The 15340-nt window shown below is 43.4% G+C and overlaps 1 protein-coding gene across 8 annotated transcripts in view; it reads right to left on the reverse strand.

The window, feature by feature from the left end:
* Positions 1-348: 348 nt before the first annotated feature.
* The window catches only part of PALM2AKAP2 (PALM2 and AKAP2 fusion), a 264548-nt gene continuing 249556 nt past the window's right edge, over positions 349-15340 (reverse strand). For 7 of the 8 annotated variants that reach the window (XM_015652711.3, XM_015652710.3, XM_015652708.3 and 4 more), the window contains 3 exons: positions 13129-13307; positions 9975-10013; positions 349-3906 (listed from right to left, as the gene is read on the reverse strand). In XM_015652711.3, the coding sequence (XP_015508197.1) occupies positions 3814-3906; positions 9975-10013; positions 13129-13307 (311 nt within the window). In that variant the 3' untranslated portion in view covers positions 349-3813. The remainder of the gene's footprint in view (positions 3907-9974; positions 10014-13128; positions 13308-15340) is intronic. The other variant, XM_015652709.3, reaches the window with a different exon arrangement.

The raw sequence follows: 15340 nt of genomic DNA on the forward strand, positions 1-15340 counted from the left end.
TGGACAACTGGCTGAAAGGGTGTGCTCTGCCATGCAGGACACTGGGGTTCCTGCAGGGGCGAAGGAAGCAAGGAAAGAGTGGTCATGAGATTAATCATAAAGCAGATACAGTTTATGCAAGCTTCCACAAGCATGATAGTGGAAAAGAAATATGCAAGGATGTTCTTGCTGCTGCAGCTGCCACCACCAAGTGGAGAGAGATCTCTCCCACCTCTAGTCAGAGACACCAAGTCAAGAGCCATGGGAAGAGACCAACTGCCATGGGAGGTGGGACACAGGCCACTCTCTTCCAGCCACAGGCAGCTTTCAGGGACACACCTTCCTGCAACAACATGAAGAAACAGGCAGTTTTATAGAAACACAACACAGGTTTCTATTTTAATGAGAAAATAATTATATACTTGCATTGTAGGCCTCACAGTCACTATAAAACAGAAGCAGGATAACATTTAAGTGGTTAACATACAGAAAGCCAGGTATTGTTGAAACTGGTTGACAAGTCATGACAAAGATGCTGCCTTTTGGTTGCCAAACATGTCAATACTACTCTTTTTTCCCTCGGAAATGTCAGTACAGAGCAAGATGAAGCCCAAATCGGCAGCTTTAAAAACAAACTGTTCAGAAAACCTGCACTGTAATCCCAAACCAATTTATAATCACAAATGCTAATGCTTAACTATTTCTCAATACACAGTTTCATTAAAACCAGTCTTTGCCACGGGAAAGGATCTGAGCATTTCTTTTGTGGAGACAAAGTTAACTCTGCAATAGTGCTCTTTTGTTGCATTTGATATAGTCATATATAGATAGATATGTATTACTGCCATATACTTATAAACACCTAAGCTTGGTAGCATGCAAATGAAATAACAGAGGCAAGGAAACTGTATCTCACTCTTGTTACCACAGCATTGAATGTGCTGCTGACTGTAAATGTCCATAATTTCTGGAAGAGAAAAACTGTGCTGGGTGAAAAGTCTGTCTATCCTGGACTGAAATACTTTTGTTGCAGGGGCTGAAAGCAAATGATTCTATCACACAGAACAATGCATAAAAAGATGCCTTATGATGGGTGATTATTGTCACTGGCTTCCAGTGAGAAAAGTGGAGGGAGAAACAGGCCTACAGACTAAAGAAAATAAAGATGCAAGCTCCTGGGAAGGCAGTCCAGGGTTGACCCAGCTTTCAGGAACAAATACCAGGGGAAAACTCTGATGAGTGCCATTTATTGCAAGACCACCACACCACAGAGGCCATCTCCCTTTCTCAGAAAACCTCTTTTTCCTTGTCTCAAGCTCTCCCCAAAGGCAAGGAATCTTCTTGACGTGGGTGCGTGGAGCTCACATCTGCAGCTACACAACATACGGTCTCACTAGTGCTGCGCTGGTGCTGGTGCTTTTCCTACAGCTGTACGGTAACAACCCACCTCGAGACATGAATCACCCTTGATTACCCTGCCTGAAAAACAGGTCCCCTTCATTAGATATGTAATTCCTTCACAGGCATGGAGCCTCCCCATGGCGCCTCTCCTTGAGATAAGCTCGCTGCCCTCATCACAGTGAACTCTCGGTTCAGCATGTTTTCTTCAGTAGCACTTAGGGAGAAAATGGAAAGAGCTGAGCCAATGGGTAGGTACAAATGTACTTACTAATTTTCCCTGAAAATAAGCCTCAAAATTGTAAGTGTCCATGGACAGAAATCGCATGCTGGAGGAACTGAAGGGTGTGGTGGTGAATAAGTTGGTTGCAAGCTCTGCGTTTGTTTAAGAAAAGCACCAGAAGTATGTTCACAGTATCGGTACTCATTTTAAATGAGCTCACTGTTTCAGGATAAAACAGCACAGCAGGTCGTGAAACCAAGGAAAGGCTTAGGGAGGACACAGTATCCTGGCTGATGATTTTTTTCAAAGATGTCAAAATAATAACTGATTATAAAAAACAAAGACTATTTTTTAGAGAAAAAAATATTTGGTGTCTTTTTTTCCCCCATCACCTCCCAAACGTTTTGGTTTCTAGTCCAGAAATTATGGCTCCCAGTTGTAAAATATTCCTACTGTATTGCTTGGTGATAAGAAAGAGTAAACCCACAGCCTCTATACTACATACAAATACAAAGCACAAGAATAAATACCACATTTCTTTTCCTAATTGTCAGCTTACAAAACTGGTCAATACTTTGCAATTGTGACTCATGCAAATACCATGTGGGGTCAAATTTTCATATCACAAATACTGCATTAACTCAGTGCCTTATTTTTATATCCCCTTTCGGAAAAAAAAAAAAAAATAGCACTCACCCCTATAGCTGGTAAACAGCTGTGGAGAAAATAATCAGTACACACACTGCATACACTTCCTGGTATGCCAGCCTCATGCACTCACGCACACACACCCACACACACACCCACACCCACCCACACACATCCACACTAATCCTTCACTGCTGATCCCAAGCCTAAGCAATAACTAAAGGCTCTATGGTTTGCTTGTAGCGCTGAAAACACTGGCTGAATGGCTAAATTAATATTTTCTTCCCTTGCCTGCTCTTCCTTGCTCATTCCTTCCAACTCATTATGCCCTTTAGCTTTTCTGTTGCCTGGAAACGTGAAGACTTCCACAAAGCACTCTACTTCAAAGGCTTTCAAAGTTGTATAAATATAGTTGAAGACATAACTATCTTTCTTCTTTATTTCATACCTCTTTCTAGGCCAGAGTCTGGCTTAGTTCATTTATTGCCTCATTTAAAAATTAAATGTCCTTTATTTGTATCCCTTCCCACTACTTTTCTACTTCAAATTATCCATCTCCAAAGATTTTACATATATGCCATTCTTTCCCACCCCACCATCAAAAAATAGTTGTCATCCGCTAAATACAGATTTTCTACTTAGAAACTTTGTTGCGTAAATATGCTCTGAGGACCTGGAGTTCAGGTGATATTGCAAGCATATAGGATCCTAAAGCTAAGGTAATCCATTTGGCTTAGCTCTCATCCCCATCTATTCCACTCCTAAATTGTGATGGCTTGTGTTTGCAACACAAGGACTGTTTGACTGAGTTTGCTGGATTGTACATTTGCAGTAACTGCCTCCCTGTTTGTTGGGTTTTTCTTGTTTTAAACAAATAAATTACTATAAAGGGGAGCAGAACCTACCCCCCCCAACCCCCCCCCAAAAAAACAACCAACCCAATCCCAAACCCAACCCTTCAGTCTCCTCAAAGAAATAGAACAGAGGGCAGTATCTTTGTGTTCTGTGGCTGGATAAGAGTATGCCGAATTAGCGCCGACAGTCTTTGTGCCGTGGCTGTGGGAGGCGAAGGAACTGCAGGAGGTTCTGACAGGAGCTGCTGGGTGGACCGTGGTCCTGGGGGCAGGCAGGGCTGGCAATTCAGTCAGCGAGAAATACAAGTGTGAGCCCTGACTGCAGACTCCTCCATGAATGACTTTCTGCCACATGCCTGCAGCCTGACCGGTCCGTGGGCAAAGTAACCCTCTTGTGCCCACCCCCAAGGGCTCCCACCCCCTGCACCCTCTCCATTGCATTATTTCAGAGGGGAGATGGAGGGAAGAAGAAGGGGCTGTTTTCTAGGTGTGTTTTTTCCTGTAGTTTTAGGATTGCCAGGAGCTGGATCATTTCTGTGTCTATGTGCATCGAGTTTGTCGTGTATTTAATAAATATTGGACTAAAATGCTGCTGCTTTCATGGTGGGTTTCTGTGTTTGCTTTTTTTTTTTTTTTCTTCCTCTTTCTTCCTTTCTCTTTTTTTTTTTTGGTTCCGGCATGCCTGGTTGCTGTCTTCACACTGCAGCGTGGTTACTCGTCCTCCTCTCGGTTGGCATAAATGCCAGCTTCCCAGCGCAACGCCAGAGCGCTCTTCCTGCGGTTCACCCTGGTTGCCTCGAGGACCTGGTCAGGAGAGAAAAGGAAAGCACAGGCTGTCACTCAGCTGGCCCTGCTCTCAGGGTGTCCCACACTGTGTGCCCAGGCAGGCAGGGACCAGCCAGCTGGGCAGGGACCAGCCGGGCCAGCCCTCCCCACAGGGCTGCAGTGGCACAGCCTGTGCAGAGAAGGAAGACATGCCATGAAGCACTTGATGATGTGAAAGTGGGGGGATGGCACACGGAGCAAAGCCACACCACAGGAGGACAGAAGTGGTAGCACCTATCTGGCAGTGTCCAACTCTCTGCAGGGGAGCCTCAGATGACCTCTAGCAGGCCAGCTGCAATTGCCCTGCCCCAGGGTCTTGGCCTCGTCCCCAGGGTCAAGTTTAGTTAAGTTTTAAACTAAAACTGCACACCTTCAGTACCAGGAGCCAGCAAGCAGCCTGCAGCTTTGTCCACAGGCTGCTCTGGAGCTGTACATGGAGCCCAGTAAGCAGACAGCTGCCTGTATCAGTACATCACCCTTTCAGGCAGGACCAGGCAGCGCCTGCCCCCAGACCCTGCCCCTTCTTGTGGTCATTGGGTGGCAGCTACCACACACTGTGATCAAAAGTGCTCCTGGAGTGAAAAATCACTCACATGCAAAAGGAGATTTACACAAGGAAGGCCTACAAAGCCTGGCACAAGATAGGCCCGATACATTTTTATGTATTTCATACACACACATCATGCACACAGGTATACACACACAGTGTGTACATATGCACACACATAAATAATTAACTGAAAATGTAAGAAACAGATTTAACATGCGTTTTGAGAAAGTCAAAAGGAAAACGAGACAACACCAAAAGGCATTAATGTGATGTCTCAGAGGTACTCCTCAGCAAATAATGCATGGCTCTGGGTGTTTTCCACACAGCAGTGAGATATAAAGGGGTCTGGAGCCTTCTTACACAAACACATGACAATGATATTCTCTGACCAACACTGAATAACAGCTCCATTATGAAACTACAGAGCTGGAAATGTCAACTTCCCCCAGTGTGTTTTAACCATCCCTCCCAAAGAAGCAAACTTTTGAAGTTTTTTACATCAGTTAAAAAAAATCCCACAACAAATACATGACTCTTCACTGAAGCAATGCTGGCCATGCCTCATCCCTAATGCTTCCTGCAAGCTGCTCTGTACACTCCCTGACTGCAGAAGAGCAGATGACCTTTTGAGACAGGATGACAGTATTTCACTCTTCTGTGAAGAAAATCACGAGCAGTAAGGACTGAAGCCTTGACTACAATAAAACTTAAGACTAAAGAAATTCTTCTTCCAGCTTGTGACAAGCTGTGGCTGGAAGAGTACACAGGTACTAGGCTCCTGTACAGGCAGTATCAGAAAATCTGCTCTGAACTGCCAGCTGAAATTACAGGCCACCATAACTTTGCTTATGGGAATGAGAATGCACTACTGCAGTTATGCTGATTGTAACCTCTAGACCTTCATTCAGAAGCTGAAGATAGGATGGACTTTTGCCAGCATTAGTATTTCCTTGCCTTCTCAGTTTCTTTTGACTATGACTATGAACAGGCCAAAGAACTGAAGACAAAATCTGGCCGACAGAGATGAATTATAACAAAAACTCTGTCTCATGCTCAGCACTGACCATGGCTACAAAGTTAGTCCAGGCTCACTAGAGGGATGTTGTTCTGCAATTCTGCCCAAAATCATGCCCTCTCTTTTTGCAGAACAACCACCAAAAGGAGGCACCAGGGCTAAGCGGCTTCTTTTTATCCTAGCAGAAGGCAAATGTGCTAATAAACCTAGCAACTTATTAACAAATAAATAAATAAATGGATAAATTAATAACCGCCCCAAAAAATTCAGTAGGAAAAAATTGGTCTGAGATATCATCCTGTAAGCTGTGTACTGGTGTTACTCCCCCTGCAGAATGCCTGAACCCAGAAAAGACACCCCAAATTGAACAACAGAAGCAAAAGTGGAAGCGGGTATCAGTGCATCATTCAGCATAAATTTCAAATTAAAGCTGCCACTGTATTTTTAAATAAGGTCTGTGGAATCTGGCCTGCAAAGATATGTCAGTTGAAAATAAAATGGATTATACCTAATTTAGAACAGTTTGAAATCTCCAGCTTCTTTGCTGGACATCACAGTACTGTGAGGGTCTCTGGTGAAGGACCAGAACAGTCAGGATACTTAAACTCTGAAGATTCCTGCTTTGGATCAGTCAGCTTGTATTTGTCTTAAAAGATGGCAATAGGGTTTCTTCCCTTTATCCCTGGTCTGCACATCTACCCCAAGTCTGTCTCCTTCTACAAAAGCTGCTGGCTCTCCGAGCAAAACTGTATCCAGATTCATATCAGAGGTACCATGACGGCATTGAATGTAGTCTTCAACCTTGCAGGAAAGCAAGTCTGGGGCTCAGTATTAACACTAAATGGTATAGCATATAAACTAAAGATCCTTTTGCATAGTTATCCCAGAATAATTCTTCTAATCTACTGAAAAGAGCGTTTGACCTAAAACAACCCTTGTTTTCACAAGGCTGTGACAGTTTTAGACCCGCTAGAGGAAACAGTGGCATAATTATAGCATGCAACTGGAACGACTGAGTGGGGAATTGGGACTCCTCAATGGAACACTGAATTCATGACCCAGGAAGCTGCTTGCCTAAAAATAGCCAACTGACTCCATTTCAAAATACATTTGGCCTGTCTTGGGGCTGTCTCTAGACCCACAATGAGTGCAGCACCCCCAGGCTCTCCACACCAAGACAAGAATGCTACCTCGATGCTTCCCAAGCACCCTCCTTGACAATGCCCTGCATCAGCTGAGTGGGAGCAGGCAGGGCCAGGCTTGCTGCTCAGGGTGTCCTAAGGAGCCAGGGCCATAACTGCATGCAGCAGGAAGATCATGAAGCAGATGCTTCACTTAAGCTTAGGCTTCTTCAGCCTATGAACTATGTCCTAATGAAAAGGCATCAGGGAAAAAAGCAATGTTACATAAAATGTCTTCTTTGGCAGAGGTGATTTGGATATCAGCTGTAGTAGAAGAACTTGGAGATCAGAAGTAGGTTTCAGGGAAAACCAAAAGATATGTAGGGCTGTAAAAACTGCTCTTCATCTCTCTGCAGAAGATTTTTTCTGATCTTGTGGTTGCAGCTTGAGGTCTTGCTAAGAATTGCAGAGGGTTCTTTCCTTGAATATTTAATTTATTTTTTGAGGATTTTAGGGGGGAAAAAATTGAAACAGCTGCCAATGTTAGGTGCATGAATAATTTTTCTATCCGTCTTAAAGACGGAGACCAGCCAACACTGAGTTTCCCTCCATCAGATTTAACAAATCCAGCACATAGCTTACAGCTTTAATAACTGCTGTCTTACTGACAATAGAAAGCAATATATATTTATATACATGCTTTAGCCAAAATAATATTTATCACAACCACTGAAGTAGTGGTGTTTTTTGAGTAGTCAGAAAACCGACTGCTACATAGTTCAAGACAATTTTTGTTGAACAGTATGGGCAAATCTGATGTGGATGTGAAACAGCTTTTCTGAGGTTTAATATTTAACTGATTCTTCCCATCTGAATCTGGAAGAACTAAAAGTAAAAAAGAAAACAGAAAAATGCAAAGGTCTGCATGTCTAAAATCTGTGAGTGCTATGTGGTAAAGTTGCTTCAGAAAACATTCCTGGAGCACAGTGTGCGTAAAGAGATGGAAGCACAAATGCAGGGAACTGGCTGCCTGCTCCTGCAGATGTGAGCATTCCTGCTCAGGAATGGTAAACTAAATGCTATAAATAAAACTGGAACTACCGAGAGAACATCTATTTCTCCAGCATGGAGGTATTTTCTTTACTGTTACTATTTAATGCTGTTTACTGAATACCAGACTGCTAGTAAACACAGTGAGGAGCTGGGTATCAGAGATTAAAATGTGTTTACTTGAAACAAGACAATGGCAGTATTAAATTGCTGCTTCTTACTATTAAAACATGAGCTGTGTGCCCTAAGCCATCAAATCTAGTATGTTCATCTTCTCTTCTGTAACACAAAAATTTTAAGCAGTAGCCTTTAATATTGTATAAAAGTCACCTTACTGCAGTTATCTGCTGTAACATGTTTGGTACTAAGGAAACTCAAGCTAATGATCTGTACATTTGAACATATGTATGGCGGTAAGGTCAGAAACAGAAGGTTTGGAAGATAAAAATGTCCTATTTAGGGAGCAGGGACATAGGTCTCTTTAAAAAGCAGTGGGATGTGCTTTTAGTACAGGCTGCAGGAATTTGGGGGTGATGCAAGACATCACCCTAATGAAGCAGGATGCAGGTGCTGTGGTAGCTGAACTTCAGCAGTTACTGTGCCTTGCTGGGGAGCTGCTTTCTGCTTTCCAGAGAGAGCTGTCAGGGTGACTGCATGGAAGCCCTTGCTCCCAAGCCAGTGCAAGCACAACTGGGACAGCTACAGTGCTGCCTATGGTGATTAAATCTGAGCCACCTGCCTGCACCAGAGTGCATTTTGGAAGGCTTTGGTGAATCAGAGACACAGCTTAGCTGTGGGGTGAGTGGAGAGTAGGGGTATATAGTGCCTTGAGTCTTGTTGCTCCCTCTGAAACAATCTGCCTGGTTTTAGCTGAAGATTTCAAGTGAAAATCACATGGTTTCCTCAGTCTGAGGTTGGATGCTGGGGAACAGCCAGAGAAGATCCCTTCACCTGAATGAGGAATTGCTGTGTCCTACAGTCTGTTTTGTTTCTAGCCCTTTTCCCATTCATACACATTCTTTTACAGCTCCTTACTTTTAGTATCATAACCATTAAACAGGGTAGACACAAAACTCTTCCTAGCAGAAGACCATGGCCTGGGCCTGTAAAATCTACACCTGAACCTTTGCCTCTCACACAACATCAAACACTCTGATCACTACTTGCTGTTCAAAATTCTGACTTGGATCATTGTGCAGATACTACGAAGGAGAAAAGGCACAACCTCTATTTAAAACCAGGACTCTGAAAGCACACTGCTCTGATACTGATTTAACTATCTATAAATACACAAAGATCAATCACTGGCTTGTATCAGTGTGATAAAAAACTACTCTAAATTATTTAATGAATAGGAGATGGCATAGACTTTGCTTTACTCTCCAGATCAGAAAATGTTCATGTACTTGTCTTGAGATAGCTGATAGAGTCAAGTATATCATGGAATAGGAAAAAAATGCTGGTGTGGGGCAAATGAATATCAGTCACTACCACAATCTGCAGAGAAAATTACAGGTATTTGAAATATACACGTTACTGAGCACCTCATTCTTAACAAGGATTGTGAAAGTGTAGCTAGTATCAACTACCTGCTCTTAAAATTACAGCCTTTGGCAAAGTCCAGCTTTGTGGGGATAAGGACTGTGCCAATTACTACTTTGCTACAATACCAAATGTCACTGTAAATACCCTTTATTGGACAGATCTAGATTTATTCTACCCTGAGACAAACACTGATGCTAAGTTGTGGGACTGTGATCAGTCATCACATCACAACAGACAGGGATAAGGAAAGGTTCACAGAATGGAACAGACTGAGGCCATGCACTTGGATCTGACTCTTCCACAGATGAAAGAGTGGTGTGCAGGTTTTTTTACAAAATGCTAGAGATTTTGATAGTATTAAATACATTGTAATCACAGACAGAGGAAAGCCACAGAAATTTCATGCAGCATCTGAAGATGCTTGGATCCCTGCTTTAGCTTTGCCAGCTAAATGGTAAGAGGAATTATGGGGAAGTTTTCATTTCTCACCTCAGGAATGCTCCAGTCCCAGGCAACAGCTCCCATCCCTTTAATTACAACCCCTCCCATGGCAGAAATTGTAACTAGAATCCAGGGGTTAGAAAACCAGCCACACAAATATTTTCTGATGAGAGATATAAGGGAATATCACACACATAAACACACACATACACATTTTTTATATGAAATGGCACTGACACACATTATGAAAATACCAACTGCAGCAACATGCACTTGGAATCACCATGCAAGAAGAAGCAAAAATAAACAAGCACTTGAAAAGTACCTCAGAAGTAACCTTGCTAGACAGTAATTTACAGGTGTACTGGTAGAAAGGGAAAAGACCAGCATTAGTACATTGAACAAGCATGTTATAACTAGGAAACAAGAACAAATTACAGAAATTCCAAGAACTGGCACATTCCATAGTATAAAACTTCAAGCAACTTAGTGTCATAAAAAATAAAAAGGAAGTATTGGCCAGTTTGGTGGCAGTATTTTAATGACGTTGCTTGGCCAGTCTCAGTCTTGTTTACCATCAGTGCTTGACCCATTTCCTTGCTGCTGCTTTTTCTCTTTCACTCATCTGCTGAAACCTGTGCTGCAACACATCCTCTGGAAGAAACTGCCCCCTTTCCTGAGCAGCAAAGTTCTTCCAGGATGCCCTCTCTTTCTGATAGGCATAACCCACGAGCCTTGATCCGAGAGGCCACGTTATAGCCACTAAAGCCACTGAAGCCAGACATGAAACAGAAGGTGGTGATGCCTGAAGGAGAGACTAGAGGGTGAATGTCCCACTGAAACCACCCTCCTGTATTTTTTTGTGTCTTTTTTTTCAGGGGAAAAGTGGATCTCTATACATCAGTACTGCTGCTGTGCTCAGCACGAGAGGAAGTTCCTGTGGACATGAAATCTTCCAACAAATCTCTCCATTTAGGAGACCATGGCTCCTGTGCCAGGCACCCTGACTGCTCCCAGTAGTTGAGGAAGCCTCTGGTTCCCCTCACTCACAAAGAGCAACGCTGAGCCACACTCAGCTCTCAGGATATGATACTCCAAGTAGCAGCTGTCTAGTTGTCAGTTATGCTCCTTCTCCCGCTGTATTTAATGTATTTTTAAAAATAGTGCATTGATTTGCTATTTTGCTTTTTTAGTTACAGAAACCCTTTTTCCTGAGAACACTGTTTAAATGCTCTCTGCTGACAAATGAAAGCTATTTGTTTTTTAAATAATAGTTCCTTAGCCTGGACTGTAAAAATATTCACTCAAACTGACAGCAGTACAAGTGCAGCATTTCTCATTAAAATTATCTTTCCCTTGTCAATAGCAGAGCTGTTTACCAAAGGAGAGCGGAAAAAGGCAGGGGAAAGAAACAAAACACTCCTGCTGATCTCGGGAAGTTCTCCCTGGGCTCTGCAGGACACAGACCTCTAATAGGATTTTGGGTGGGCAGCAGCAAAAACATCTTGTTTGGCTTCATGCAGTGGGCCTACAGAAGAGAAGAATGACAACAAATCTCAGCACTGTGGGACTTTGGTGTGCACAGGGACTCTGCAAAGTCACTGAAGCCTTGAAAATTCATGACAGAGAAGGATCTATCCCACAGGTGTCTGAGTGGCACCAATGCTCTGGCAGGGCATCTTTGGGCGGTCAGTGACTGGGCAGCAGTGGAGAGCTGAGATGGCACCCAGAGCACACCTCAGACACTGCCCAGACCACTGACCAGCACTGACATCACTTCAAACTGTAGCAGAGACCAGGCAACTGTGGTCAGTCTGCTTTGCAGAGTACATCTGCAGCTCTGCAAACACTTGAGGAACTCTGCTCAGGTAAATGAGCAGGAGCTAAGATTTCAGCCAAAAGCCACCACTTCATGGGCTGGGCAGGTCCACCTTCACTCTTCACAGGGGCAGAGGAAGAGCACAGGGTGAGTACAAGCTGAATGCCACCCCACTAGCAAAGCAGCTGAAGTTTCCAGCCACGAGGGTGATGGTCTCGGTATGGGACTCCAGTGTTGGTTTGCACAGTGGGTGTTTTATACACAACTTTTTCTAATGTTCCTCTCAGCTTCTGCAAAGGTCAAGAGAGTTGCCCTGCAAGCCTCTGAGCATCTTCAGGGAGAGATGCTCTGTGGAGATGCCAGGAAACAGCACTCACCAGAGCAGATGGGGCCACCCCATTTCAATGGGTGCTTTGCGGAGGGAGAGGAAACCAGAACGGCTCCTTCCTATGATGTTGCCCCAAGATACCTCTGCCAGAATGAGGCATGCTCCTGTGTACAAGCTGGCTTTCTATCTGCTGTAGAAATCCGATGCACAATGGAACCTTGTTTTTCAGTGGCCTCAGTAGAATAAGGGACCAGAAAGTTTCTGGTGTGCACTGGAAATGAAATTTATCTGCATTTTTAGTTAGTGCAAAAAAGTGCAACAGTCCATAGTCCATTCCTTCTGGTTTTTAGTACCTTTTGCTACTGAGCAATATTTACAAGTAGTGATTAAAAGCTGCCAGTGCAGTATTCATATTACAAACCTTCACTTACATCTATACCCCTAATGAGAGCCTGCCTTTAATGAGCGTTAGTAGAAAGCAGTTTGTTGGAGAGTCCTTGGCAGTAGGGTCATTGCTCAGACATCTTTGGAAAATGTCTGGAGGACTTTGGCTGCTTCAGCAAACACTGTGCCCATTTAAGGAGTTTGATATTGAATTTGTATCTGACTATCTTCTGCATATTGCACAGTAATAACGACTCTAAATAAGAAAAAGTTCATGCTCTCTTAGGAAAATGAGATTTTCCTGAATTTTCCAGTTACAAAATCTGTGGGTCTTCATATTAGTGTCTTTAATAAATAACACCTTAATTCAGATAAACTACTACTGCTCATGTGGAAGAAAGACAACAAATCCAACAACAACATGCTGGCTGTTGAAGGATCCAAGTTAACTTTTGAGACACTCCCAGTCTAGTTCCACAACGTGTGGTTTCTGGGGAAGTTACCAACCTAAAAGTGAAGAATGAGCACACTTGGACTGTACTTTGGGGGGGGGTCTACAAACATAGGTGTGTTTACCTGTATTCACAGGTGTGAATACGTGCTTGATCCACAAATTTCAAAGTGTCACCGAAATAACGCATTGGAGGGTCTTGGTGATGTGTGAATTAACAGAATCAACCAATTGGAGGGCAGCTACCCACTGTTCTTATTATTAGTTAGCATAATTAACTAAAATGAAATGTAATATGAGTGTGCAGTTGCACACTCCTCACTCGCCTGCCTCCTTCCATTCTGAACACCTGTCCCTTATGATGTGTTAACATCCTTACCCACTTGCAAGGTGATCTGAGCAGATTCTGGTAAAATAATCTTTTCCAGTGTCTGCTGGTTCTTGTGGGTCATGGTCTCTATCAGAGAGCAAAACGGGAGAAGGAGAACTGCACTTACCGCACTGTCGTCCATCCTTTCTCGTCTCTTGGTTTTGTGTGTTTCATAATCCTCCATGAGGGTCTGCATCAGGTTCTTGGGTCGCTGGGCTCCTGCAGACTCCTCAGGTGGAGGGTCCAACTGTGAGGCAGGGCCTTCTGCAGTGGGGGATGGAGGAGGCTTGATCTTCTCTATCTTCCCTGCAATGACATGAAAAAGAATGACCCTTTCTAAGCTGAGGAATCACAAATTGTTTACCGAAGATGACAGCTGGAGAATCATTTTCAGCAGGTTTTGAAAGAGGAAGCAGTTTGGAATGAAGTCTGTGAAACAATCTGTTATATCAGGATAGTCATGCACTTTAAAAAAACTCTTCCTCTTCCTGTAATCCACTACACCAAAACACTACAAAATTCTTTCACAAAATCATGGTTTACAAAATTACCTGCTTGAAACACCCGTTTCCTCCTACAGGATACATTTATGCTATTTGGAAATGTTTGTAAGATTCTGGAAAACCACAAGATGATTCTCTTCTTGCTTAGCCAATGCAACACACAGAGACCATGCATGAGACATCCAAAGAAGGTGTCTTCTTAAACACAGCTGCCTTCTCTTTTTCCAGTGCTTTTTATCTGCTTTCTAAGCAAGAAAGGCTTTGGGTCAATCCCCAGTGCTGCTCTTCCCTGCAGCAGCTTCCTGAAGGCTGCACAGAGTGCTCCTGCTCTCCTGTCCTATAAACTCCTGGTTCAGATAGGGCCTTTGAGTTTTCTCCTGGCTGAAGGAAAGCCAGAGAGAACTGATTTTTCTCTCTGGCTGACCCCATTGCACCCAATGTAAGGCCACTGTTTGGAGCACAGTAACCACAAAGGCACACCAGAACAAGACACTGCTACTATAAGCTGCAGGAGAGCTCACAGGTGGACAACTCATGCTTTTTTGGGAAGGGCAGCTTGCCTTTCTCATCAGCAGGCACTGACTTGGGGTGAACCACCCACCATGTCCTGCTGGGGAGAATGTGGATGACAGGGGCAGCTCATGGGAATGATATGTGGGGGCTCTCAGCTGTGACAGGACAAAGAAAAGCTGAATCAAAATCACATTTCCACCGGACCATCACCAACTCTTTGAAATAAGACACTTCAATGCATGTAAAAAGAATAATACCATAAAAAGAGAAAAATACCCACTGCAAACCCCTTATAAATAAGTGAAAAAACCAGAAGGATCATGCTGATTTTCAGGAAACTTGTTACTGAAACAAATGAAAACCCTAGCTGGTCCTTCAAAAGGCAAAAAGCATCATGACAGTTGCAGCCACTAGAGAGCAGCCTTGAAATCTCCTGTAAGGATTCTTACAGGATTTATTCTTGAAAGAAGTGAGCCAACACTGCTGAAGTATTTTTACAAGAACTCCTCTTGCCAGGCTTTTTTAATTTCTGATCAATGTTGAAAAACCCAGCTAACCCATGATTAGTTTTTCATTACAGGCTTAATTTAACCTGGGCAGTGAGGTGATATGGCTGGGAATCCACCCCCTTTGTACCACCCCAGCAGAGACTGGAGGGGGAGTTTCTATGGGCCCGGGTTCTTCTCTGCGTTGCATCGGGACTCGCTCAGACAAACAGAGGTTGTGCCTCTGCCAAAGCAGAGGCCAACAGTGGGTCCTGAGCTGCCCAGTTGCACCCATGTGTGACAACTTAGACTGCAGGAGAGACTTGAAACTACTGTCACCCTGCCAGTTAGGCCCAGTGGGTAAAAAAGTGTGCTGAAAATGAAAGGCCTGATTAAGGGTCAGAGATCTTGCTGTATTGCTTCATTCTTACACTAGCAACTGCCTTGGATGGATGGATGCAATGAAGGAAGAATGAGGCTTCTCTGATCCCTGCCCAACTTGTACCTTCTCCAGGGATACAGACACACCACAGGATGCTCAAATCTATGGACAAAACTAACGGCTGAAAAGAGATCCTTCCACTCCCCTTCGCCTGGAAAACAATGCAAATAGGTTTTGGGGATTTCCATTAAAGAAAGGGGCTATCTTCAAGCACAACTCTTCACCCTGGATGAACTCTTCAATTTTTATAATCACAGAATCAAAAACCATTTATGTTGGAAAAGACCTTCAAAGTAATTGACTCCAAGCTTTGTATTGCATGTGTATATATATGGAAGTATACAATATATGTAACATGTATTATACATATGTGTATTTATATGAACCTACAGCATC

This window comes from Parus major, chromosome Z (assembly GCF_001522545.3).
Source record: "Parus major isolate Abel chromosome Z, Parus_major1.1, whole genome shotgun sequence".
NCBI classification, from domain to species: domain Eukaryota; kingdom Metazoa; phylum Chordata; class Aves; order Passeriformes; family Paridae; genus Parus; species Parus major.